Source organism: Canis lupus, chromosome 26 (assembly GCF_011100685.1).
Source record: "Canis lupus familiaris isolate Mischka breed German Shepherd chromosome 26, alternate assembly UU_Cfam_GSD_1.0, whole genome shotgun sequence".
Taxonomy (NCBI): Eukaryota; Metazoa; Chordata; class Mammalia; order Carnivora; family Canidae; genus Canis; species Canis lupus.
This window is the reverse complement of record NC_049247.1, coordinates 7673495-7697489: the sequence shown is the minus strand read 5'-3', so window position 1 is coordinate 7697489 and position 23995 is coordinate 7673495. Positions and strand designations below refer to the sequence as shown.

General features: G+C 55.7%; 1 protein-coding gene across 2 annotated transcripts; it reads left to right on the top strand.

Annotated features, from left to right (window-relative positions):
* The first annotated feature begins 3 nt into the window (after positions 1-3).
* On the top strand, positions 4-23740 carry SETD1B (SET domain containing 1B, histone lysine methyltransferase). 2 transcript variants are annotated; one of them, XM_038574964.1, is made up of 17 exons: positions 4-92; positions 632-819; positions 1051-1149; positions 1781-2051; positions 4119-4231; positions 5115-6353; positions 9821-10648; positions 11016-11277; positions 11368-11720; positions 11808-11922; positions 12478-12957; positions 14272-15525; positions 16385-16551; positions 18643-18774; positions 18871-18990; positions 19068-19205; positions 21127-23740. In XM_038574964.1, the coding sequence occupies exons 2-17, from the start codon at positions 646-648 to the stop codon at positions 21298-21300; spliced, it is 5919 nt and encodes a 1972-aa protein (XP_038430892.1). In that variant the 5' UTR covers positions 4-92; positions 632-645; the 3' UTR covers positions 21301-23740. The 2 variants fall into 2 exon arrangements, with proteins under 2 accessions (XP_038430892.1, XP_038430891.1); XM_038574963.1 differs by lacking the exon at positions 4-92 and adding an exon at positions 384-520.
* The last annotated feature ends 255 nt before the right edge of the window (positions 23741-23995 follow it).

The window sequence follows — 23995 nt, the reverse complement described above, 5'->3', positions numbered from 1 at the left end:
CCGGCCCCCCGTCCGGCCGCCCCGGCCTCGGCTCCCGCGGGGGACACCATGTACTGGCTGGCGGCGCAGGGAGGCCGGCGCCCGGCGGGGATGTAAGCGCGGCTCGGGGAGGGAGAGGCCGCGGGCGGCAGCCGGGCGGCCCGAGCCCCCGGCCCCGGCCCCGGCCCCGGCCCCGGCCCCGGCCCCGGCCCCGGCCCCGGCTCGGGCCGAGCCGGCGGGCGGGCGGGCGGGCGGGCGGCGCCAGGCCTGCCGCGAGCCCAGCGCGCGAGCCGGGCCGAGCGAGAGAGCGAGCGCCACGCCGGGCGGCCGGGCGGCCGGACGAGCACCATGGGCCGGAGCCCGCGTCCTCCGGGCGCCCCGGGCCCCGCCAGCACGCACCGGGGGCCCCCGGGAGCCCCTCGCTGCCGCCCCGAGACGGTGGCCGAGCGGGCGGGCTCCTAATTCTCCCGGAAGGCTTATTCTCTCGCTCTATTCTTATTTTGGGGGGAGCCAGCTAGACAGCCCCTTTTGGGGCGCGCTGGTAAGGTGGGAGGGGGTGGGGGCTGGACGATTTGATTCTTTCGCGTGTGTGTAGAAGCGGCCGCCGCCGCCGCCGTCGCGGCGGAGACGACAACAACTTGCTCGTTTTCAGGTTGGGTTAACGGCATGGAGAACAGTCACCCCCCCCACCACCACCACCAGCAGCCCCCGCCGCAGCCCGGCCCTTCGGGCGAGAGGAGGAACCACCATTGGAGAAGTTACAAGTTGATGATTGACCCGGCTCTGAAAAAGGGACATCATAAACTGTACCGCTACGATGGGCAGCATTTCAGCCTGGCGGTGAGTAGCCGGCGCGCCTCCCCGCCACCCCCACCCCCCCCAGCCGAGCCGGGGGCGGGGGGCAAGCGGTCCGAGTGGCCCACGGTACCCCCATCCGACCACCCGGCCAACTGTCAGCCGGGGCCCCAGCCCTGGAGTTTGACAAGTGCCTGGAGAGGGGGGTCTGTCCCTGCCCCTGGGGAGTGGGACCGGCCCTCTCACTCCGCCCCGCCCCCCCACTCCTCCCCACAGATGTCCAGCAACCGCCCGGTGGAAATTGTCGAAGATCCCCGGGTCGTTGGGATCTGGACCAAAAACAAGGAGCTGGAGTTGTCGGTGCCCAAATTCAAGGTAGGACCCCTCCCCCCGACCCCACGGGCCCTCCCCCACCCCTCCCCACTCCCGAGTTCGAAAATAACGCCAGTCCTGACCGAGCCCAGCCTGATTCGGAGTTCCCGCCCGCCATCCACGGCCAGGGGAAGTTTTGGCGGGGAGGGGGAGATGGCAGCCAGAGGGGTGTCCCCTCTCAGCTGCTGTAAACAGAGTAACACTCAGTGAAACTGTAATCAAGGACTGATACAGTGTCCTGCCGGCCCAGCTGGGGGCTCCGGGTCCCCACCTGGCTCCTTTGGGCCAGGCGGCTCTGCCCCGGGACCCGCCCCCCTTCTCAGCCTTGTGGCTTAAGGGGGACAACTTCCTAGACCAAAGGTTCGCCCCTGACCCGGCAGCAGGGAGAGGAGGCCGGAATGGGGGGTGGGGAAAGAGAAACTGTTTCTTTTTCCCCTTTCCTTTCGAACCCAGAGGACTTCCACGTTCCAAACGATTTAATCCTCCGCTTCCCGGGCCCGCCCGCGTGCATTTCCACCCCCCCCCAAATTATTTTTTACCCTTCATTGTTTTCAACGGGCATGGGACTGGGGAATGTTGTGTTTCCCTTCCGTTTCACTGTTCTCCCAACTCCCTTCCCCCTCGTCCCTGCCAGATCGATGAGTTCTACGTGGGCCCGGTGCCTCCAAAGCAGGTGACGTTTGCCAAGCTAAATGATAACATCCGAGAAAACTTCCTGAGGGACATGTGCAAGAAGTATGGAGAGGTGGAGGAGGTGGAGATTTTGTACAACCCTAAGACCAAGAAGCACTTGGGCATTGCCAAGGTGGTCTTTGCCACGGTCAGGGGAGCCAAGGAGGCAGTTCAGCACCTGCATAGCACTTCTGTCATGGGCAATATCATCCACGTGGAGCTGGACACCAAAGGTGAGTGGGGGCCCCTTAGGACAGCCTACCCTGGCCAGAGGCAGGCCCTGTCACTATGGCTCCCTTTCCTCCCAGAGCCCCTCTTTCAGTGTTGCCCCCCCAACCCTATTTTTTCTTTGCCCCCTCCTGAGGGTAGAGTCACGTGGAGCTAAATGTGTTGTCGGTTGCTAGGAGACAAGCTATAATTTACCAAATGTGCTGTCCTTGGCTACTGCATGTACCCCCAGGGACCACCCAGAGGCTTCCCCACCACTGACACCCCTGTGGGCCCCTCTCGGAGCCCTGGTGGCCTGGGTTTAGGTAGTCCCCAGTGTTGCCATCTGTGTTAGGGAAGGAGGCAGGGTTTGTTTATTTGTGAGGGGCTGAGGGAGAGCCACTAGAATGCCTTTAAATACGTAAAGGGTAGGTCCTTCAACTGAAGAGAGAGTCCTCCAAGAATCCAGGGTCTCCACCCCCCTAATACTATCCCTTCCCTCTGGAAGTGGGAACCAATATGGGCCCAGAGTTTGGTTTCATTGATGATGTTCCGAAGCTGGGCGGGCTGCTCTGGGTGCTCAAGGGTTGACACTCTGCCTTCCCTCCTCTCTCTTAAAGAGACAGCAGCACCTCCCATGCACCGGAATCCTGCTATGTGCTCAGTTTGAGCTGGCTGCTGGGAGCATGTTGCTGGAGAAGCCACTCTTCCTCCCTTAGGTTCCTGGGAGGCTTCTCCTGGATGCTGAATGGAGGGGCTTTCAGGACTAGGACTATAGGGCATCCCCCTCAAGTTCGCCTGTGGCCTCTCTAGGGCAGTTCCCACCAATATAGAAGAAGGTGCTGGGTGCCCTGAGGAGCAGCCTGCCCTGTGACTGGGCAGGCACTGTTGGTGGGTCCAGTGCCTCTTGGGGCCTCCTGGGAGATACTGCCGGGGAGGGCATAGGTGGGCAGCTTCCAGGAGTTCTGTGAGCACAGGGTTCAGGGGCAACCAGGGCACATCAAACCCAAACAGGAAAATCCAAACCCTTCTTTTTGGCTTTTGATAACTAATGAATGTACATTGACTGGGTCTCTAAGATCTTACTAGAACTGGGTGGGCACAGTTATCCCACAAAGTCTTGCCAAGCCTGTACCTAGTTCTGAGTCTCCTCAGAGCAGAAGCCCAGGTTCCTGCCTAAGCCACAGTACCCCTCTCTCTCTTAATTTCTCACTCTGGGGAGTACAGACCCTTCCAAATCTGCATATCCCTTGGGTGGCTGCAGTCCAATGTCTCCCTGAGAATTGAATTGTGGAATCGTCTCCCCATCACATGCCCATTTTAAGGAGTAACCAGCTTTCACCAAAATTTCATTTCTGAAAAGACCAAAAAATAAAAAAAGTGGGAGGCCCTCAGAGACTGCCAACTAACTTTGTATTTCAAGAAAGAGACCGGTAAAGTGTAAAGTGTTGCTCAAGGAATGCGTCTCCTTTGCATATGTAAGCAGCTGCCTCAGAGGGCTCTATAAATATCAATAATCTGGGGCCCCCTGGTCTATAGAGGCCTCTCTGCTGAGGAGGAAGGGTTACCAGACTGGCTCTGTGGAACTGAGTCCTAGGCAGAGCTGGGGAGCCAGGGCAGCCCTGCCAGAGGAGGGACAGGTGGAGTTCACAGTAGTGTGGTACTAGAGTGTGTTGGACAAACTCTGCTGGTCACCTAGCCCCAGATAGTTAGCAACAAACTGTCACCTCTGGGTTCCTGGGTCTCTCCACTTGCTATAGGCTCTGGCCATTAAGTGAGAAAACCTAACTCTTTGCTCTGGTGCCGTGGCCCAAGTGATAGGAAGAGGCTTTGTGTTGGAGTGGCATTTCTGTTTTGGGGGCAGTCCCAGCCCCACAGAGGATTAAATTATGAGACTTAAGGTCAAAAGATTCATACAGTTTAGCAGCTTTGTTGAACAGACAGGACTTCTCAGGGAGGTGGTTACCCAGTCAGGGTCACACGGTTTCCCAGGCTTGGGGTTTCAGGCACAGGGGCCCACAAGGAAGCCAAACTGGGGGGTCTGCTCCATCCTGGAGCCTCCTTCAGTTCTCCTTCCCTTGTCCTTCCCACAGGGGAAACCCGCATGCGGTTCTACGAACTGTTGGTCACGGGCCGATACACACCCCAGACCCTCCCAGTGGGTGAGCTGGATGCTGTCTCTCCAATCGTGAATGAAACCCTGCAGGTGGGTTTATCACCATCAGTACCCATCCCCTGACACGAACACACACACATTCTCTCTCTCTCTCTCTCTCTCTCTCTCTGTCTCATCAACAACCTGTGATATGCCCCCCACCTCCACTCCACCACCTCCAGTGCCAGACCAGCGCCTAGCAGGGAACAAAGCCTGGCTCACCTAGGCTGGGATTCCCACAGACCCACAGCCTAAGACTCACTTTCTGTGCTGATGCTGAAACGTTGCTGTGTCTGATGCCCTGTGCACTGCTCTTCCCCCACCCCTAGAAAGCAGGGTATAGGTCCTTCTTTCCAGAGCAAGACTGACTCCTTATTCAACCACTGCCTTCCACCTAGACCACTCTTACATGGGGAGATGCTCAATCCAGCTCTTTCCCAGCAACAATTCAACTATCCTCAGGAGTAGCACTTCCAGAATGAAGAGTCTTTGCTGACTTGCTAGGTTGTTCATTAGGCACTTTTAACCATGTCATGCTATTAAACTCCTACAACATTGGGAGACCAGAGGGAACAGGGCCACCCCTTCACTACCCAAACCATAGTTCATCCTGCTGGAAGGTCTGATTTCTGACAATCTGAGACAGGAAGGAAATCCCAGTTCAAACCAAGCTGTCAGGATCTTCTCTTTTCTCTGTTTAGGGATTATAAGAAGTCCTCAAGGTTCCTTGAGGATAACCAGCTATCCTAAGATTAAAGAAAACTTAGGACCATCCAGAAACTCCTCTTCAATCTCCCCTCCCCCATTTCTTTTACCGTGCTGAAGTTCTAGAGTGACCAGCTTGGCTCTAAGATCCCCAGAGTGAGAAGGGAGAAGAGCCTCCTTCCACTGCAGAACCTCACACACGGCTCCCCCTCTCTTTCTCCCTCCCTAGCTGTCAGATGCTCTGAAGCGCCTCAAGGATGGTAGCCTGTCTGCGGGCTGTGGCTCTGGCTCATCCTCTGTCACCCCCAATAGCGGAGGGACCCCCTTCTCCCAGGACACCGCGTACTCTAGCTGCCGCCTAGACACACCCAACTCCTACGGACAGGGCACGCCACTCACGCCGCGCCTGGGCACCCCCTTCTCGCAGGACTCCAGCTACTCCAGCCGTCAGCCCACACCCTCCTACCTCTTCAGCCAGGACCCCACAGTGACCTTCAAGACCAGGCGTCACGAAAGCAAGTTCACAGATGCCTACAACCGCCGCCACGAGCATCATTACGTCCATAACTCCTGTGCGGTCACCACAGTGGCAGGGGCCCCCACAGCCTTCAGGGGCTCCGTGGACCTCTCATTTGGGGCAGTGAGCAGCAGTGGAGGCAACAGTGGCCCTCCATTCAAGGCCCAACCACAGGACTCGGCCACATTCGCCCACACTCCGCCACCTGCCCAAGCAACCCCCACTTCTGGAGTCACCTTCAAGTCGACCTTCTCTCCATATCAGACCCCTGTGCCCCCTTTCCCCCCACCGCCCGAGGAGCCCACCACCACGACCACCTTTGGGGCCCGCGACAGTGGGGAATTCAGGAGAGCACCTGTGCCACCACCCCTGCCACCCACCGAACCCCTGACCAAGGAGAAGCCGGGCACACCACCTGGGCCACCACCTCCCGATGCCAACAGCATGGAGTTGGGTGGCCGGCCCACCTTCGGCTGGAGTCCTGAACCCTGCGACAGTCCAGGCACGCCTACGCTGGAATCATCCCCGGCTGGGCTGGAGAAGCCCCATGATAGCTTGGACTCCCGCATCGAGATGCTGCTGAAGGAACAGCGCACCAAGCTGCCCTTCCTTCGGGAGCAGGACTCGGATACAGAGCTGCAGATGGAGGGCAGCCCTATCTCCTCCTCCTCCTCCCAGCTTTCCCCACTGGCCCCCTTTGGCACCAACTCCCAGCCAGGCTTTCGAGGCCCCACACCACCATCCTCACGCCCCTCCAGCACTGGCCTGGAGGATATCAGCCCCACGCCACTGCCTGACTCAGATGAGGATGATGAGCTTGACCTGGGCTCAGGGCCCCGGCCCCCTCCGGAACCAGGCCCCCCGGACCCTTCTGGTCTTCTGGGCCAGACAACTGAGGTAGCCTTGGACCTGGCTGGAGACAGGACCCCAACCTCAGAGAAGATGGATGAGGTACCACCATGTCTGTCCGCCTCTGTCTTGGATTGGTTTTGTCTCTGTGTCTCCCTCTTTCCTCTGAAACATTATCACCTTAGGACGATTAGCTAAAATGCAGAAGCAACAGGGTTAGGGCAGCTAAAATAACAGGTCAAACACAGAGAATAAAAAGAGAATGAAAAAAGCATCAGGAGCTGTGATTGAGCAGCTGGTTTGCCTCTGAGCAACCTAGTAGCCATAGAGAGAAGGGAAACATTGACCTAGTTCTGTTGGGTCTTCTGTTAGGTGTGGGAAGACATCTTCTAGGGATCAGTTCTGACTTGGGCTTCTTTGGTTGGAGTTTGCTGAGATAGTACGGACTGTGGTTAATGGTTCTGGATTCCCTTCTCTGTTGGGTGGCTGGAGGGTGGTCAGGGCTGATCCTGCAGCTCAAGCTTATTTGGGAAGAGGGATTAGCCAGAGACTGCCTTCTTAGGCTAGGCCAGGGGGAGCTCTGGAGCACTGGCTCCTAGAATCTGGTGCCCTCTAAAGAGATGGGAAGCTGCGGGTGGGCAGGGAGGGCATTGAAATTTCCCTTAGTCCTCTCCCTCTGTCTCCAGGAGTGAAGGAGTTAAGGGTTAGCCCAGGGGGAGGGCCACAGCCAGAAACAGGCAAAATTGACGGTTCTTCACCATCCTCACTCATAGATCCTCATCTGGGGTCTTATTACCCAAATATCCAGCCTCAGGGTTGAGGTGAGGGCTACTGTGTGCTGCAGTCCCTTGGAGGGAAGGCTCAGGTCACCTTCCTTGGCTCTGCTCCCCACTCCTGGTCCAGGCACCTGTCATGGCCCTCCTGAAGGCCTGGATTGGAACCTGTGCGCCCAGTGGGGATGAGCAGCCAGGGACTTCGACAGAGGTCTCTGGCCCCGTGGGTGGCAGGAAGAAGGGTTCCCCCCTTCCCAGGCCCTTTGATTAGGCAGATTTGGCTGCCTCAGGGAGGAACAGAAAGGAACTTGGCCTGCCCAGGAGGGGACTGCAGGTGGCTGGGGCTCCAGAGGGCCTCCAGGCGTTTCTAGGGAAGTGGTTTCTGGTGCCAAGGGGTCGGAGCAGGAGGAGTTAACAGGTGTGCAGAGGTGGGGGGCTAGCAACCTTGCTATCTTTTCTTCCCTCTCTGCTGCCCGGGGTTAGGGGCTGTTTACCATGCTGGCAGGCTCGTCTAGGACTGGGAAGCCCAGAGTAACCGGAGGGACTGGGCTCTCCCATCTTGTCATTGTAGGGAGGGGGAGACTGAGGCCCAAGAGAGGTGAGGTCGGGATGCCTCAGGACTTTAGCCCTAGGAAGACCACGCTGGCCCTCGGGAGCCCCCTGCTGGCAGCCTGGAGAGCAGCACCCAGGTTCCTCCAGACGGAACCGGGAGGCAGTCCTAAACCCCGACTCGGGAGGAAGACTCCCGGAGACAGAGCAGGGCGTACCACTGAGGGCCATTCGCTTTCTTCACAGAGGCTGGTGATTAAAAGTTCGGGCTCCAGTCCTTGAGCCTGGAGACCCAGCTCTGTCACTTACGGGTTCTGTGACCTTGGGTAAGGTACTCTCCCTCTTTGAGTCTCAGTTTCATCGTCTGTGAAATGGGACGGTGCAGGTACCTGCCTTACACTGTCTACGGCTTAAGTGAGGTGCCGCAAGGGAAGCTCCAGGCAGGGCGGCGCGGGCTGGTGCTGAGTTCTCGGCGCTGGGCTGGTTCCCGCTGGTTCTCACCCCCACCCCCAGGCGCCGGAGGGAGGGGCAGGGCCGAGGAGCGCCGGATCCGGGTCTCCTCGTGATTGGCTGGCCGCGGTGCCGGCTTAACCCTCGGTGTGCTGCGCTCGCCTTGCTGGGCGCTGTCCCGGCCTGATCTCCGGGTAGGTCCGTGCGAATCGCGTTAAGCCTGCCAGCAGCCTCTCCAGCCCGTGCGTGCGGACCCTGAGAGGGAGGGAGGGTGCATGCATGTATGTAGAGGGGGTCTAACAAAATCCGGAGCTTCCTGCAGCTCCAAGTTTGGTATTCCTCCCCGCAGCACTCCCCCCAGTTCCATTTGAGCGCTCCCTCCCATTTCCATTTGAGCAGTCCCTTTCCTGAGGATCTGACCTCTGACCTTATAGCCTCTACAGACCTCTCCCCCTCAGCCTTCAAATGTACTCCCTGCCTCTTCCAACCTACAGAGGCTCTCGTCTGTTCAGCCAAGTTCTTCTAGGGCAGGACCTGAGCACCTTCTCACCTGTGCCCTGACACTAGAGCCTGGGGGTGATCCAACTCTCCTCTCCCTTACCCCTGCCCTGCCTTTTCACTCCATCTCTACCATGTACACTAAAATACCTCCTTCTGATTCCAGGCCTGTGTCTCCAACTCCCCAAAGCCTTGTGTCCCAGTATAAAGGGGTCCATGCCCATTTCAGAGCTGGGGTCATCCTTGGCTCCTCCCCTGTCCACTTAGCACCATGTCCAGGCAGGCATACTGAGCTGAGTCCCAGCCTTCTTTCTGAAGGGCTGTGCCTCCTAGGCCAGTGGATTTTGGCTGTTTCCTCACTTGTCAGAGGGATCAGAGTCAAGTCCCACCTTGCAAGGCCACAGTGCAGATAAGAATAAAACACCTCATACCCACAACACTCAACCCCCTGCTGGCCCACACTATGTGCAGCCTCAAGACAAGATACAAAGAGTAACTAAGGAAAATAAAGATATACCTCCTATTGATACTGCCTTAATACTGCTAAACCTTGTTACTTAGACAACACCTTCGCCACCTGGCCCTCTTTGCTGCAGTGAGGACAGCAGGCTGACTGGGAATGCGGGCTGGGGAGCCACTGACTGGTTTGAATCCTGGTTCCCTCTCTTACTGGCTCTGTGGCCTTGGGCAAGTTACTTAAGCTTTATGCATTCCAGTTTCCTTGGTAAAAATGGAGATAACAGACCTACCTTGTAAAGTCAGTCTGAGGACTGAGTTAATATATACATCAAGTCCTTAGAAAGATGGTTGGATGTGGGAAGCACTATAGAAGTGTTCGTTTGTAGTGTCACCTCCCTGTCTCCCTCCCAGCTTCCTTTTCCTCCACGGTGGGCTATGTATTTCACATCTTCATTCTGCTTATCCTTTGCCTCTTCCCTTTAGAAGGTTAGCTGCATGAGAGCAAGAATTCCGTCTGTCTTGTTCACCTAGAATAGTGCCTGGCCCACAGCAGGTGCCAAACAAATGTTTGCTGAGTGAATGAATGGATCCTTATAACCATGAGGCAGATAGTGTGATGCCCATTATGCAGATGGGGAAACTGGGGGCTTAGTGAGGTTAAGTGATTCACCAAGGCCACATAGTCCATAAGGGAGGGGACCAGGATCTGAGCCTCAGAAACCATGTTGCTCATTAGTCTCATGGAAGGCTTCTCTGACTTTCTGGTGTTTGGAAGGGCCCTAGAAGCCAGCTTGGCCTCCCAGGCTTCACCTTACCACTCTTTCCTGGCTCTTTCTGCAGGGTCAGCAGTCCTCAGGCGAGGACATGGAGATCTCGGATGATGAGATGCCCTCAGCCCCCATCACCAGCGCCGACTGCCCCAAACCCATGGTGGTGACCCCAGGGGCGGCGGCTGTGGCAGCCCCCTCCGTGCTGGCCCCAACCCTGCCGCTGCCCCCGCCCCCTGGCTTCCCACCACTGCCCCCACCCCCGCCACCACCCCCACCACAGCCAGGCTTCCCCATGCCCCCACCTCTGCCACCACCCCCACCCCCACCACCCCCAGCCCACCCGGCTGTGACAGTGCCCCCCCCTCCACTCCCAGCGCCCCCGCCTGGTGTCCCACCCCCACCCATCCTGCCACCGCTGCCACCCTTCCCCCCAGGGCTGTTTCCCGTGATGCAGGTGGACATGAGCCACGTGCTGGGTGGCCAGTGGGGCGGCATGCCCATGTCCTTCCAGATGCAAACGCAGATGCTGAGCCGTCTGATGACTGGCCAGGGCGCTTGCCCCTACCCACCCTTTGTGGCAGCTGCGGCAGCGGCAGCCTCAGCTGGGCTGCAGTTTGTCAACCTGCCGCCCTACCGGGGCCCGTTCTCCCTGAGCAACAGCGGACCAGGCCGCGGGCAGCCCTGGCCACCCCTCCCCAAGTTTGACCCATCGGTGCCGCCACCAGGCTATGTGCCACGCCAGGAGGACCCACACAAGGCCACTGTAGATGGCGTCTTGCTGGTGGTGCTCAAAGAGCTCAAAGCCATCATGAAGCGTGACCTGAACCGCAAGATGGTGGAGGTAGTGGCCTTCCGGGCCTTCGACGAGTGGTGGGACAAGAAAGAGCGGATGGCCAAGGTAGGCCGTGGGTGCATGGGGTTCCCCAGGTGGGCAGCAAGCACTCTCTTTCCTCCCGAGACATGTTATCAGAGTCACTGCTCCAATAGGACAGCATGGGTGTTATTTTGTGATGACATGGATGCATAGTTTCTGCATTTAGCTTGTGTGTGAGTGAGGATGTTGAGGTTCAGTGAGGCAGAGAGGGGTGCAGGGAATGTCTGGAGCAGTGGGCACCAAGTGCAGCCAGTTTTATGGGAAGGAAGTATCAGTTACTATGTGGCTGTCACTTTTGGGGGAGGGTAGGCCTCTCAGAAAGGGCCACCCGACAGGAGTCACTGGCAGCACCATAACCAGGGTGACAGTCTCCTCCTCTCTGGCACTGCAGGCCTCACTGACCCCGGTGAAGTCAGGCGAGCACAAGGATGAGGACAGGCCAAAGCCCAAGGACCGCATCGCCTCGTGCCTGCTGGAGTCGTGGGGCAAGGGTGAGGGCCTGGGCTATGAAGGCCTTGGCCTGGGCATAGGGCTACGTGGGGCCATCCGCCTGCCCTCCTTCAAGGTCAAAAGGAAAGAGCCACCAGACACAGCCTCTGCTGGTGACCAGAAGCGCCTGCGGCCCTCAACCTCTGTGGATGAGGAAGATGAAGGTAGGTGCCCTCCCCCACCCCCGCCCCCGGTATGGGGGAGTCTCCTCCGGCGTTTCCTCCACCTGGCTCGGACACCCTTCTCTCCTGCAGAGTCAGAGCGTGAACGGGACCGGGACATGGCGGACGCCCCTTGCGAGCTCACCAAGCGGGACCCCAAGGGAGTGGGCGTGCGGCGAAGGCCAGCCCGGCCGCTGGAGCTGGACAGTGGTGGGGAGGAGGACGAGAAGGAGTCACTGTCAGTGTCCTCATCGTCATCGGCATCCTCGTCCTCGGGTTCCTCCACGACCTCACCCTCGTCCTCTGCCTCCGACAAGGAGGAGCGGGAAAGCACTGAGGAGGAAGAGGAGGGGGAGGAGGAAGAGGAAGAGGAGGAGGAAGAGGAGGAGGAGGAAGGCCCCAGAAGCCAGGTCTCCTCCTCCTCAACCTCATCTACGTCAGATAAGGTACATTCGGGTTGGGGAGGCCTGGGGTGATGGGCCAGGTGAGGGGGCCCCTTTGGCTCATCCTGGCCTCCCATCCTTCTCCCCCAGGATGACGATGACGATGACGATGAAGATAGTGAGGACCAGGATGAGTCTGAGAATGACGATGAGGATGTAGCCCTGTCGGAGGCGAGTGAGAAGGAAGAAGTGGACTCAGATGGAGGTGAGTGGCACAGGTGGTGGCACCTGGTCTGGCCCGGGGTCCCTCTGCAGAGCAGAGCCTGAGGAGCTTTCCAGCAAAAATGTGAAGTCATTAAACACACACATGTGACATACCATACAATTCTGTTTATATTAACACATCTAGAGTTGGTCGATCCATAGAGATGGAAAGTAAACCTGTGGTTGCTTGGGTCTGAAGGTGGGAGGATAGAGGGGTGATATCACGCTAAAGGTATTGGATTTCTTCTTGAGCTCAGAGGGTGTTTTGAAACTAGAGGTAATTGTAGAACACTGAGAATGTAGTAAATGCCACTAAATTATTCATTTTAAAATGGTTAGTTTTACATTCTGTGGATTTACCTCAAGTTTTAAAAATGGTGATTAGTTAACACACACAAGTACATGTGAGTGTGTGCACATACACGCACCCCCCCCCCCCCCCCCAGATGTCTAAGGGCCCCATTCAGTGCAGGGGCCTTAGTTTGAGACTTTTGGTGAAGAGTCTAGTCAGAGCACAGCAGATACTGAAGGGCTCTTGCCTGTGTCCCCTGCCCAGAGGAGACTGTAAGCATCCCCACCTCCAAGGCTGGAGCTGGGTCCTCCAGCGAGAGTTCTGAGTCTTCTGAGTTCGAATCAAGCTCCGAATCCTCCTCATCGTCCTCAGAGGATGAAGAGGAGCTGGAGCGAAGGAAAGAGGAGGAGGAAGAGGAAGAGGAAGAGGCAGCAGCAGATGAAAGTATGGCTCCTGTGGTTCCTGACGAGGACTTTGAGGAGAATGTGGCCACGGGGGCACCTGTAACGGAGTCCTCGGTCATGGAAGAGGAAGTGGACATCGAGGCTGAGGATGAAGCTCCCGAGGAGAGGACCCCCGTGCCGGAAGAGCCCTCCTTGCCTGTGTGTGTTGAGGAGCTGGCTAGCTGCAAGGAGCCCCCCGAGGAGCCAGGCCTGAAGGAGGAAGGGGCCAAGTTGCTGTCTCCAGAACCCCCTGCTGGAGAGGTGGAGGCCCGACCCCCGCCTTCCCCAGAGTGCACCCCAGGTAATACCTGCAGCCCCCAGTGGGGCGGTGGGGATGGAGGAAGGATGTCCTGCCCAGGCTCCTTTGGGTTAATCTCCGAACCTTCCTGAGCTCCAGCTTCCTCATCTGTAATGTGGGATCAATGGCTAGTGTCTCCCCAATGGGGTCCTGTGGGAGGACAAAGTGAGGTGACACAGTGTGCCAGCATGGAGCCTGGCACATTAGCCAGAAGGTGCTAGTCCCTTAAGGGAACCACTGCTGTCACAGGTACTCAGTGCCAGTATTCCCCTCATGGTTTGGTCCTTGGCCCATTAGTCCCAATGGGATGCTCCCAGAAAAGTGGGGGGATGGGAGAGCAGGTGTGCATGGTCATTGTAGTGACAGGCAGGTGAGGGAGGCTCCGGGATGCTGGACCAAGTAAGAGGGGCTGTGGGCACCACCACTTCTGTGGCACTGCACAAAGTGTATTAAAAGCTCTAACATACCATCCAGTGGGACTTTGTGCAACGATAAAGATGCCCTCTGTCTGCCCTGGCCAATACCATAGCTATTAGACACAGTGTTGCTAAGAGCACTTGAAATGTGGCAAGTGCCACTGTGGAACTAAATTTGTAACATTATTTAAGTTTAATTAATTTAAACTTAACCATGTGTGGTTAGTTTGTACCTCTGATAAGTTGTTTAGCAAAAAAACCTGTTGTATTTTGTTTAATTCTGTATTATTTGTCTACAGAACCACAGTCTTGAATATTGTTGTAGGCACTGACAATACAACAGTGGGCCAAACAGACAAAAATAGCTGCCTTCATGGAGCTTACATTCTGGGGCTGGGTGATAAATGACAGCAGATAAGTTAAAAAAATGTATTATATGACGGTGAAGATAAATGCTAGGAGAAGGGCTCTGATAAGTCCTGCAGAAAAGGGACTTGTTGAATTTTTACATTTTATTTTATTTTATTTTATTATTTTATTTTATTTATTTTATTCAGTAGCAGAGCTCATTTTCTTGATCCACAGGACATCACCATTCTAAGGACATAATGCCAAATGCTAGCTAGCAACCATGTCTCCTATGTCTTTCATTTATTCCACCTTCATTTTCAAGCATCTACTGTGTGCCTGACCCTGGGCTGGGCACAGAGAAGCCTTGAGTAGTATAGCTACTACTATACTAGTAGTATAGCTATAGGGGGACAGTCCCCGTATTCAACTCCAGGAGGCTCAGAGGACTATGAGGTCAGGTATTAAGCACATAGTAGGACAGCATAAATAAGGCACCAAGAGTTGTTTGAATGGAATAGTAACGGTCGGGTTTTTGCCTAACTCTTTGCAGAGGATGACCTGGAAGTGGAGCCCCCTCCGCTGCTCTCCTTACCCCTGCAGCCGCCACTACCACCCCCTCGACCACCCCGGCCGCCGAGCCCACCACCAGAGCCCGATACCCCAGACCCTGCACATCCACCTGCCCCTCTGGAGCCCCCTCCGGAGGAGCAGCCCCCGCGTACTCCCGGCCTCTGTGGCAGCCTGGCCAAATCACAGAGCACAGAGATGGTGCCAGCCACACCGAGTGGGGAGCCCCCACTGTCAGGGGGCAGCAGCGGTCTGTCCCTGAGTTCCCCACAGGTGCCTGGCAGCCCCTTCTCCTACCCATCGCAGTCCCCCAGCTTGAGTAGCGGGGGTCTCCCGAGGACACCTGGTCGGGACTTCAGCTTCACACCCACCTTCCCTGAGCCTGGTGGGCCCCTGCTCCTGCCTGTCTGTCCCCTCCCAGCTGGCCGACGTGATGAGCGGTCTGGCCCCCTGGCCTCCCCGGTGCTCCTGGAGACAGGCCTGCCTCTCCCCCTGCCTTTGCCCCTGCCCCTGCCCCTGGCCTTGCCCGTACCTGTCCTGCGGGCCCAGACACGGGCCCCTGCCCAGCTGCCACCTCTGCTGCCAGCACCGCTGACCCCCTGCCCACCCCCCATCAAGAGGAAGCCGGGCAGGCCCCGGCGGTCCCCGCCGGCTGTGCTCTCCTTGGATGGGCCCTTGGTCCGGCCACCGGCGGGGGCTGCCCTTGGCAGGGACCTCCTCCTCCTGCCAGGTCAGCCACAGACCCCTGTCTTTCCCAGTACCCATGACCCCCGGGCCGTAACCCTGGACTTCCGGAACGCGGGGATCCCAGCACCCCCACCACCTCTGCCCCCCCAGCCTCCTCCACCCCCACCTCCACCCCCTGTTGAGCCCACCAAGCTGCCCTTTAAGGAGCTAGAGAACCAGTGGCCCTCCGAGGCCATCCCTCCAGGCCCTCGCGGGCGTGATGATGTCACTGAGGAGTTCATGGACCTGGCCAAGGTTCGGGGGCCCTGGCGCCGGCCGCCTAAGAAGCGCCACGAGGACCTGGTGGCCCCAGCCTCACCTGAACTCTCGCCACCACAACCCCTCTTCCGGCCCCGGTCCGAGTTTGAGGAGATGACCATTCTGTATGACATCTGGAATGGTGGCATCGACGAGGAGGACATCCGCTTCCTGTGTGTCACCTACGAGCGGCTGCTGCAGCAGGACAACGGCATGGACTGGCTCAATGACACCCTCTGGGTCTACCATCCCTATATCCTAGCCGACAGGGCGGGGTCCTCATCCCCCTCTCTGGGCCCGATCTCCCAGGACATCCGTGGAGGCACTAGCACAAATGCCCATCTCCTACCAAGCAGCATCTGTGCTGGCACCACACCAGACTCCATATGGAGTCCTCATTGGCACTTCTAGACACACCTTCTGTGTCAGGCTCATCTCAGCCCCAGAGTTAGGAGGTCTCAGGGCTGATTGTACAACATCCTGGCAGCAGAGGCTGACAGGGCCCACTCTTCCTAGCCCCCCTCATCACCTCATTTAATTTCCCAACAGCTCAGTGAGGTAGGGGGCCGTTATTCATATCTTATATGGAAACTGAGACTCGGGGAAGTTAAGCTACCTGCCTGAAGTCCTACAGCTATGAAGTACCAGAGCTAAGATTTGAACCCAGGCCAGTCTGCCCTCAGAATCTGGGCTCTTAACCATGATGTTGCCCTGATAGTTGGTAATAACCACAGGCAGCACAATCCAGTTGGAGCAGTCATCACCCCCATTATGTCAAACTGATTTACTGAACACTTCCTCTGTTGCAGGAAGTCTGTAAGCACATAATCATGCAGAGAGGCATTGTTATCACCCCAGTTTACTGATGGGGAAACTGAGGCAGGAAATGGCTAAGAAACAGCCAGGGCCATGCAGCTAGGTACCCCTGGCAGAGTTTTGTCCATCAGAGCTGGCCAGTGGGCAGCCTCATGGAGGTGGCTTAGGTTCCAGGGGTGGGAAGAACCCCCTGGAGTTAGGCCTTAGGGTAGAGGCTGGGCCCAGTGGGACTGGTCTCTGGAAGGACTGGGAGGGGCTCTCTAAGAATGTCCATGTGGCCCTTAACCCACACCCACCCACCAGCCTCTCTTCAGCTAAGAAAAAGAAACGGGATGATGGCATCCGTGAGCACGTGACGGGCTGTGCCCGCAGTGAGGGCTTCTATACCATCGACAAGAAGGACAAGCTCAGATACCTCAACAGCAGCCGCGCCAGCACCGACGAACCCCCAGCAGACACCCAGGTACTGCCATCAGGCGCCTAGACACACCGGAGCCACCCAGGCTGCAGTGGCAGGGGGATTTCCTAGCTGGGGTGCCGGGCTATAGGAGGGGTTGTGGAATTTGGCTGGCACAGAGGGTGTTACCCCTCACCAGGCTGCTTAGGTTGGAAAAGAGAGGCGAGGATGGAAAGTGGGAGCCTCTGAGTTTTTCATCAGGGATGTGAGGATAGTGGAGTTGTGTTTCCAGAAAGTTCATTCTTTCCTTTTTAGATTCAGCAAATGTCTGTTGAGTGCGGGTGATTTTAGGCACTGTTCTGGGTCTACAGTAGGGAATGAAAGAAAATCCTTTACAGGAGGTAGGAAATAATCAAGTGAACATATAAACATGGCATTTCAAGTAGGAGAAGCAGGAAAGGAGGTCAGGGATTGGCGAGTCAGAGGGGTCAGAGGTGACAGTTCAGCCAGATCTGAATGGAGTAAAGAAATGAGCCACGTGGATAACTGGGAGAGGCCACAGAAAAGTAGAAAAAGGCTTCGATAAAAACTTAAAACGGAAGCGTGCCTGGCTGGCTCAATTAGTAGAGCATGCGACTCTTGAGATTGTGAGTTCGAGCCTCATGTTGGATGTGGAGCCTACTTAAAAAGTTAAAACAGGAGAGGTACTCGCTAAGTCTGGAAATCATGCACAGAGTGAATAGCATGTGCAAAGGCCCTGAAATGGGAAGGATCTTGGGTGGCATGAGAAAGGGAAGGAAAGTCTAGCTGAGGCCAGAGACAGAGAACAGGTCATCAGGGACTGAAGGCTGTGGCGTTGAGGTTAGATTTGTGTTCTGTGTGTGACAGTGAGCTGCATGGGTGTGGGTGACATGGTTCAACCCATGGTTTCCAAAGCTGCCACTGGCTGCTTTGTGGAGAGTTGGCTGCAGGAGTCCTGAGGGGAGACTAGCATGGTTGCTGCGGTTCCCAGTCCAGACACATAAGTAGGTTTGACTGGGTTTGCTGTGAGAAAAAAGTGAGTGTGTTTGAAAGACTATTATTTCTTTTTAAGATTTTATTTATTTATTCATGACAGACACACACACACAGAGAAAGAGAGAGAGAGAGAGGCAGAGACACAGGCAGAGGGAGAAGTAGGCTTCACGCAGGGAGCCCGACGTGGGACTCAATCCCGGGTCTCTAGGATCACGCCCTGGACTGAGGGCGGCTCCAAACTGCTGGGCCACCAGGGCTGCCCTGAAAGACTATTAGAAATAGTAGAATATTAGGAAGCCGAAAGGACAGAACTGGGGGCCAGATTGGCTGCAGGGGACAAAGGAATTGGCTGGGGCTTTGCTGGGTCTGGCTGGATGCCCAGCACTGAGGTGGGAAGCTGGACTTTGGCGGTTTGTGGAACACCCAGGTAGTGGGGTTAGGCTGCTGGATTTCTGAGTGCAGTAGAGAACCTGGGAGGGGGCCTTCTGGTCATCAGGGTGGAAATGTTAAGGGAAGGTCACAGCAAAGACGAGCTCACCCAGGGAGAGGGCGTGTGGGGAGGAGGGCAGAGGACAAAGGTGGCCCAGGGAAGGAAGGGGCCGTGATGAGAGCCACAGGGGTCGGGGTGAATAGACACTCACCATCTTCTCTCCTGAAAGTGGAGGTACTTCAGATCTTCCAGCTGAGACAGGAAAGACAGCAAGTGTAAAGGGAAAGTTGTGTTGTTGTGTTTGCCTGGAGGATGTTGAGGACATTCAGAGTCTGGCAACATTCAGAGTCTGGCAGGAAGGACAAGTGAGGGCAGCCCCGGTGGCACAGCGGTTTAGCACAGCCTGCAGCCTGGGGTGTGATCCCGGGTCTCCGGGAAGTCCCACGTCGGGCTTCCTGCATGGAGCCTACTTCTCCCTTTGCCTCTCTCTCGAAAAAAAAAAAAAAAAAAAAAGGAAGGACACGTGAAGAAGAGAGTTAACAAGTAGGGATGGGACAGGCGTGGACAAGCCCAGAGCAAGGAAGCTGGGAAGTTGGGAAGACAGGGTCGCCAAGGATGTGCTAGGGACACAGGTACCCCAGACCACGGCGAGTGGGCCAGCTTCCCCTGAGGCAGCCACAGCTCTCCTGATCCATCATTGTCCTTGGCAGGGCATGAGCATCCCCGCGCAGCCTCACGCCTCCACTCGGGCCGGCTCAGAGCGGCGTTCCGAGCAGCGCCGTCTGTTGTCCTCTTTCACTGGCAGCTGTGACAGTGACCTGCTCAAGTTCAACCAGCTCAAGGTAAGGCTGGACCCTGCCCAGGGTAGCAGGGGTGGGGGGCAGCAGGACAGAGATAGAGACCAGGGCTCTCAACTCTGAACTCCTTCCTTCCCATAGTTCCGGAAGAAGAAGCTCAAATTCTGCAAGAGCCACATTCACGACTGGGGCCTGTTCGCCATGGAGCCCATTGCAGCTGACGAGATGGTCATTGAATACGTGGGTCAGAACATCCGCCAGGTAGGCACTGCCTGGCCAGCAGGGCGCAGGGGTGGGAGAAGGGGGGCCAGCCCAGACTGAGGCCTTTTCCTGGCCAGGTGATCGCGGACATGCGAGAGAAGCGTTATGAGGACGAGGGCATTGGCAGCAGCTACATGTTCCGGGTGGACCATGACACCATCATCGATGCCACCAAGTGCGGCAACTTTGCACGCTTCATTAACCACAGCTGCAATGTGAGTGCCTGTCAGGGGTCCACTGCCACTCCTGCCTGTGCCTGAAGGACCCAGAAGCTTCTGGCACAGAATCAGTGTGGCCTCCCTCCCAAGTTCTGGTTGCCCAAGGGTGATGGGGGCGGGTAGGGTGTTTTCTGTTCTGAAAAATGGGCACAGTGAGATAAAGTGCTCAAGAAGTAGTCCGCTCAGCTCACTGTTACAGAGTTCCTCCTCTGTGCTGGGCTCAACCCTCAGAGCGTTCGTTCTAGGGCAATGCTGGCCAATAGAACTTTGGGCAGTGGTAGAAATGCTCTGCATCTGTGCCGTCCACTGACTCGATATTAGCTGCATGTGGGGGTGAGCACTTGAAATGCGGCTTTTAATTTAGTTTAATTTAAACATAAATAGTCACACGTGGCTAGTTAGTGATGGTGGTGGACGGCGCTGCTCCAGGGGCCAGGGAGTGTTGATAATGAGGACGATTCTCATGCTGAAGACAACCACGGGGAGCCTCAGACAGTGGGCAGGCAGCTAGTTCCAGAGCAAAGATGCCAAACTCTTGTTTTGAGTCGTGACATCGCTATGTGGCTAGTGTCCATAGGCTAGTTACATCGTGTCTCAGCAGCTCAGTTTCCTGATCTGTAAAACATGGATGGTAACGGTCTCTCCCTGTAGGTTGTTGGGAGAACCGGATGTGTTCCTGAGTGCAGGCCCTCTGAGTGATGACACAGCTAGCTCTCACAACCATGGCTGCATCATCACTTGGGCCAGTGGGGACTTTGTCTTGCCTCTCCAATGGGATCTGAGGGTTAGGACAGAATCCCCCAGGTGGCAGTGAGTGGAGCAAACATTCTGCTCAGTGAGGCCCTGGAGGAGAGAACAGCTAAATGGGCAGTAAAGATGGAGTATAGGGGGAAAGGGGGCAGGTAAGAGGATGAGGTTGGCAGGGTTAGGGTGGCCAGATCACTCAGCCTTGCAGGCAGATCTGAGAAGTTTCTCTAAAAGCCAAGCAGGCTACTAGAAGGTTTTGAGTCATGGGACGACAGGATCTGCTGTTCCTTTGGAAAGATTTCCCTGGCCACTGAGTCAGGAGTAGGTTTTCTCAGTGCACCAAGAGGTAGTGGATGTGGCTAAGGCCCACCGAATGATGATAGGGGCCTGACTGGCTGTGGAGTGGGAGAGCAGTAGACAGAAGCCTTAGGTCCTTTGGAGGTGGAACCCACTGGGTATGGCAGTGGGGCCAGATCCAGCCCTGGGAGAGGGAGGTGCGGGAGGTTGAGGCCTGGGCACCTGGGTGGATGGTGGAGCCACTCCCTTGAGTTTAGGTTTGAGTTTACAGAGTCAAAAATGCCTCTGGAGCTGCCAAAGGCAGACATCAAGCAGGTACTTGGATTTCTGGGTCTGGAGCAGGGTCTGGCAAACCTTTCCTTTAAAGAGCCCGATAGTCAATACTTTTGGCTTTGTGGCCCAGAGGATCTCTTAGCAACTACTCTGCCATTGTAACAAAAGCAGCTGTAGATAGTATGTAAATGAATGGGTATGGCTGTGTGCCAATAAAACTCTGCTTGCTGAAACAAGCAGCTAGCGGCTGGAGTTGGCTAACCTCTTCTCTAGAGCTCAGAAGTGAGGTCTGGGCCACAAACTAACTGTGGGAGTCACCTGTAGTATAAATGGAAGTTGAAGCCCTGTGGAATAATTTATTATCATTATTGTCATCATCTTTCTGATTTAGTATCAGACGCGAGGAAGGGGTCCCTGTCACCCAGATGGAGCAGTCGAGGCTAGCATGGGTAGCCAGAGGCATGGGAGGGTGGGAGGTCATGCTGCAGATTAGTCAGGCCTCCAGTGGAGCCCAGTCAGGTTCAGGGGCCCTGTGGCCAAGGGCCCGGGTGGGTTGTCAGGTGAGTCATTGGCTCACCCTCCCCTCCTGCCTCGCCCACAGCCCAACTGCTATGCCAAGGTGATCACAGTGGAGTCGCAGAAGAAGATCGTCATCTACTCGAAGCAGCACATCAACGTCAATGAGGAGATCACCTATGACTACAAGTTCCCTATCGAGGACGTCAAGATCCCCTGCCTGTGCGGCTCTGAGAACTGCCGGGGGACCCTCAACTAGGTCCTGCACTGGCGCCCCGCAAAAGGCTGCCCGGGGCCCAGCCCCACTTCCCACCCCCATTTCAGGTGCTGCCCCCTACCCAGCGGCAACGTCAGGGCCTGGCGCCCCCAACACTACCCCCAGGACCCAGCGCAGCTCCGGCCCCTCAGCGGGAAAGGGCTTCTCCGTCTCTCAGCCCACAGCCCTTTGGTTTTTTAAAATGCTCCCTTCAGGATTTTTGTTGAACTCCAGCGTAAACTTCTCTCTGTCCATGTCTCTTACTCTCCATCTCTTTGTCTCTTGTCTTTCTCTTTCCCCATCTTCCTCTCCTTCCCTCCCCAGCCTCTTCCTATGAATGCTGCTATGTTGTTTTGTCTTCTCTTTGCTCTCTTCCTTGTCCTAAGAAAAGACATTTTAACCGTTGAAATGTGAAAGCAGAACCAGAGAGCAGGGACCCTCAGGGGAGGCCGCAAAAGCCTTGGTGTGATGGTGTGTCGGCCCACGTTCCGGAACCCCCGGGCCAGGGCGCTGGGCCAGGTGCTGCAGAGAGAAGGGGGTCGGCCACTGGGCTCTGACCTCAGAACACTACGCAAGGCCCCCTCTCTGCTGGTGAGGACTCAGTGAGGAGAAGACCCCCCCCTTCCATTCCTTTCCCAGCAGCCTGAGGGCGCTATTTCCCTGAGCAGACCCTGGTGGAGCCAAGCGCATCCCTGGCAGGAACTACCCCCTGGGCTCTCCCTGCCACCCCATGCCCTGCCATCCCCCCAAAAAATCTTGGGTTCAATGTTTACTTTCTCATTCAAATGCCAGCAATGAGGGAGCCTCCTGGAGGCCCCAGTGTGGGCGTGGGGGTACTGGGAAAGGTCCTGTCTACTCTCTCCTGCCCTCACCTTCACCCGGGCGGGGGGGCCTCCCAGGGCAGACAGGTCCTCCAGTCCTGCCACTACGGGTCTCTGACCATACGCATGTGGCATTTTTTCGTTTATAAGCTTCACCTGCTTGCCCTTAGCCCACACCCCAACTTAACCCGCCAGCAGCCCCCTCATCCCAAGAAGGCAAGAGCATATTTATTTTTGGAGTGAGAAGATTATTCTCCCAGAGAAAGGAAAATCTTGGAAAAGATTTTAAAACTCAGATCTAAGTCTGACAGGTTTTGTTTTTTTCCTTAACCTTTTATACTCCCTTCCCATCATCCTCTTCAGGGTTTATTTCTATGGATTTTTTTTTTCCTGTGCGTGCATAAAATCAAAACGAAGGGAAGAAATAGGTTTTTGAAGTTCAGAACCAACTTCTGTATATAGGCTGCCATAAAGGACTTTTTCTCGGGAACATTGTTTCTTGTAGAAACATTTGGGAAGATTTTTTTGCTCATTTCTTTGTATTTCCAAAAATCTCTCTCTCTCTCACACACACACACACACACACACACACACACACACACAAGGCAAGTCCCTCGCACCCCAGACAGCAGAGCAGGCATGTAAATAATTTCTGGAAAGTGACTGTTGTGACCAGGAGTCCTCCTCACCCAGACGGGAGAGCTCCCAACGGGGCCACCCCCACCCTGCGGATGCAGGCCTGGAGCCTCTGGTATCTTCAGCTTGTGTCAAGCTTGTTATCATGTAAATTCTGTACAAAGAATTATTATTTTTTTTTTGTCGTTGGTTTTGTTGTGGGTTTTTTTGGTGTTTTTTTTTTTTTGTTTTTTTTTTTTTAATTTCTTTACCCCACGCCCTCCCTGTTTGAGATTATGCCCGCCGGTTTCAGGGTTTCAAGGTCGATGAAATTGGTGGCATTAAGACACAGAGGAGGGACGGGGCATAGCGGCGACCTTCTCTTCCGTTTGCGGTTTTCTGCCTAATTGTGCAACTGAGGAAATATTTATTTTTCACATGAGGAAATGTGTAGTTTGTAGAGATGGTTGATTTAAAGTCACTTGTGCGGCCCCCAAGGGGCTGCCTTCATTCTCACCCCTCTCCCTGGAGAAGAGGTGGAGGGGGGTGTGAGGAAACCAGGGTTGGGGGGCCTGCCTCCCCCCGCCCCCTGGCCTCACCTTGCCTGACCGGTGAGGGGCTGCATCCTCCCTGTCCCCAGGAACCCCCACCCCACTCTCAAAATGGTTTGCCATATCCAGAAACATGGCTCATTTTTCTTTCAATGCCTTCGTTTTCATTGAACAAATCTTTGCTTTTGAAAACTTGGGGGTTTCTGCTTTTTTTTTCCCTCTTGTCCCTCCCACCCTGCCTCCTCCTGCGAAGAAGAAAACCCATAAATTTTAGGGATGTTTGTGCATATAGACTCTGTCATCCGTATGTAACTTGTTTTGAAGAGAAGTGTTTCCGTTGTGGGTGTGTCTTGCTGTAAATATTTGTTCATATTTTTGTGAATTCAATACTATGTACCATTGTATTATAGTAACTTTTATAAAGCAAACCATAAATATACTGACTTTTCTTACAGATACGCCGTCTCTCTTGCTCTCCTCTCCCTCTCCTCCTTTCTTTCTGATGGGGCACACCCTGCTCAAAGGGAGTGTGGTCTGGCGAGGCTCAGGTGGTACAAGGAGCTAGGCGTGGTGTGGTCCACTCAGACCGGTGGCTCTTAAACCCTAAGCCTATTAGGTGGATTCTGTGTACTGGGCCAAGGTATAGTCAGACTAGACCTTTTAAGATTTGTTTTGCTTTTAAGTTTTGCTTCTACAACTTTTCATAAAATC

What these genes read in the sequence shown, in the direction of transcription:
- SETD1B (XM_038574964.1), top strand. Translation starts at nt 646, where the DNA reads ATGGAGAACAGTCACCCCCCCCACCACCACCACCAGCAGCCCCCGCCG. An exon ending in TCGTGAATGAAACCCTGCAG is followed by an intron (nt 4,232 to 5,114) that starts GTGGGTTTATCA and finishes CTCCCTCCCTAG; the next exon opens with CTGTCAGATGCTCTGAAGCG. An exon ending in TCATTAACCACAGCTGCAAT is followed by an intron (nt 19,206 to 21,126) that starts GTGAGTGCCTGT and finishes CCTCGCCCACAG; the next exon opens with CCCAACTGCTATGCCAAGGT.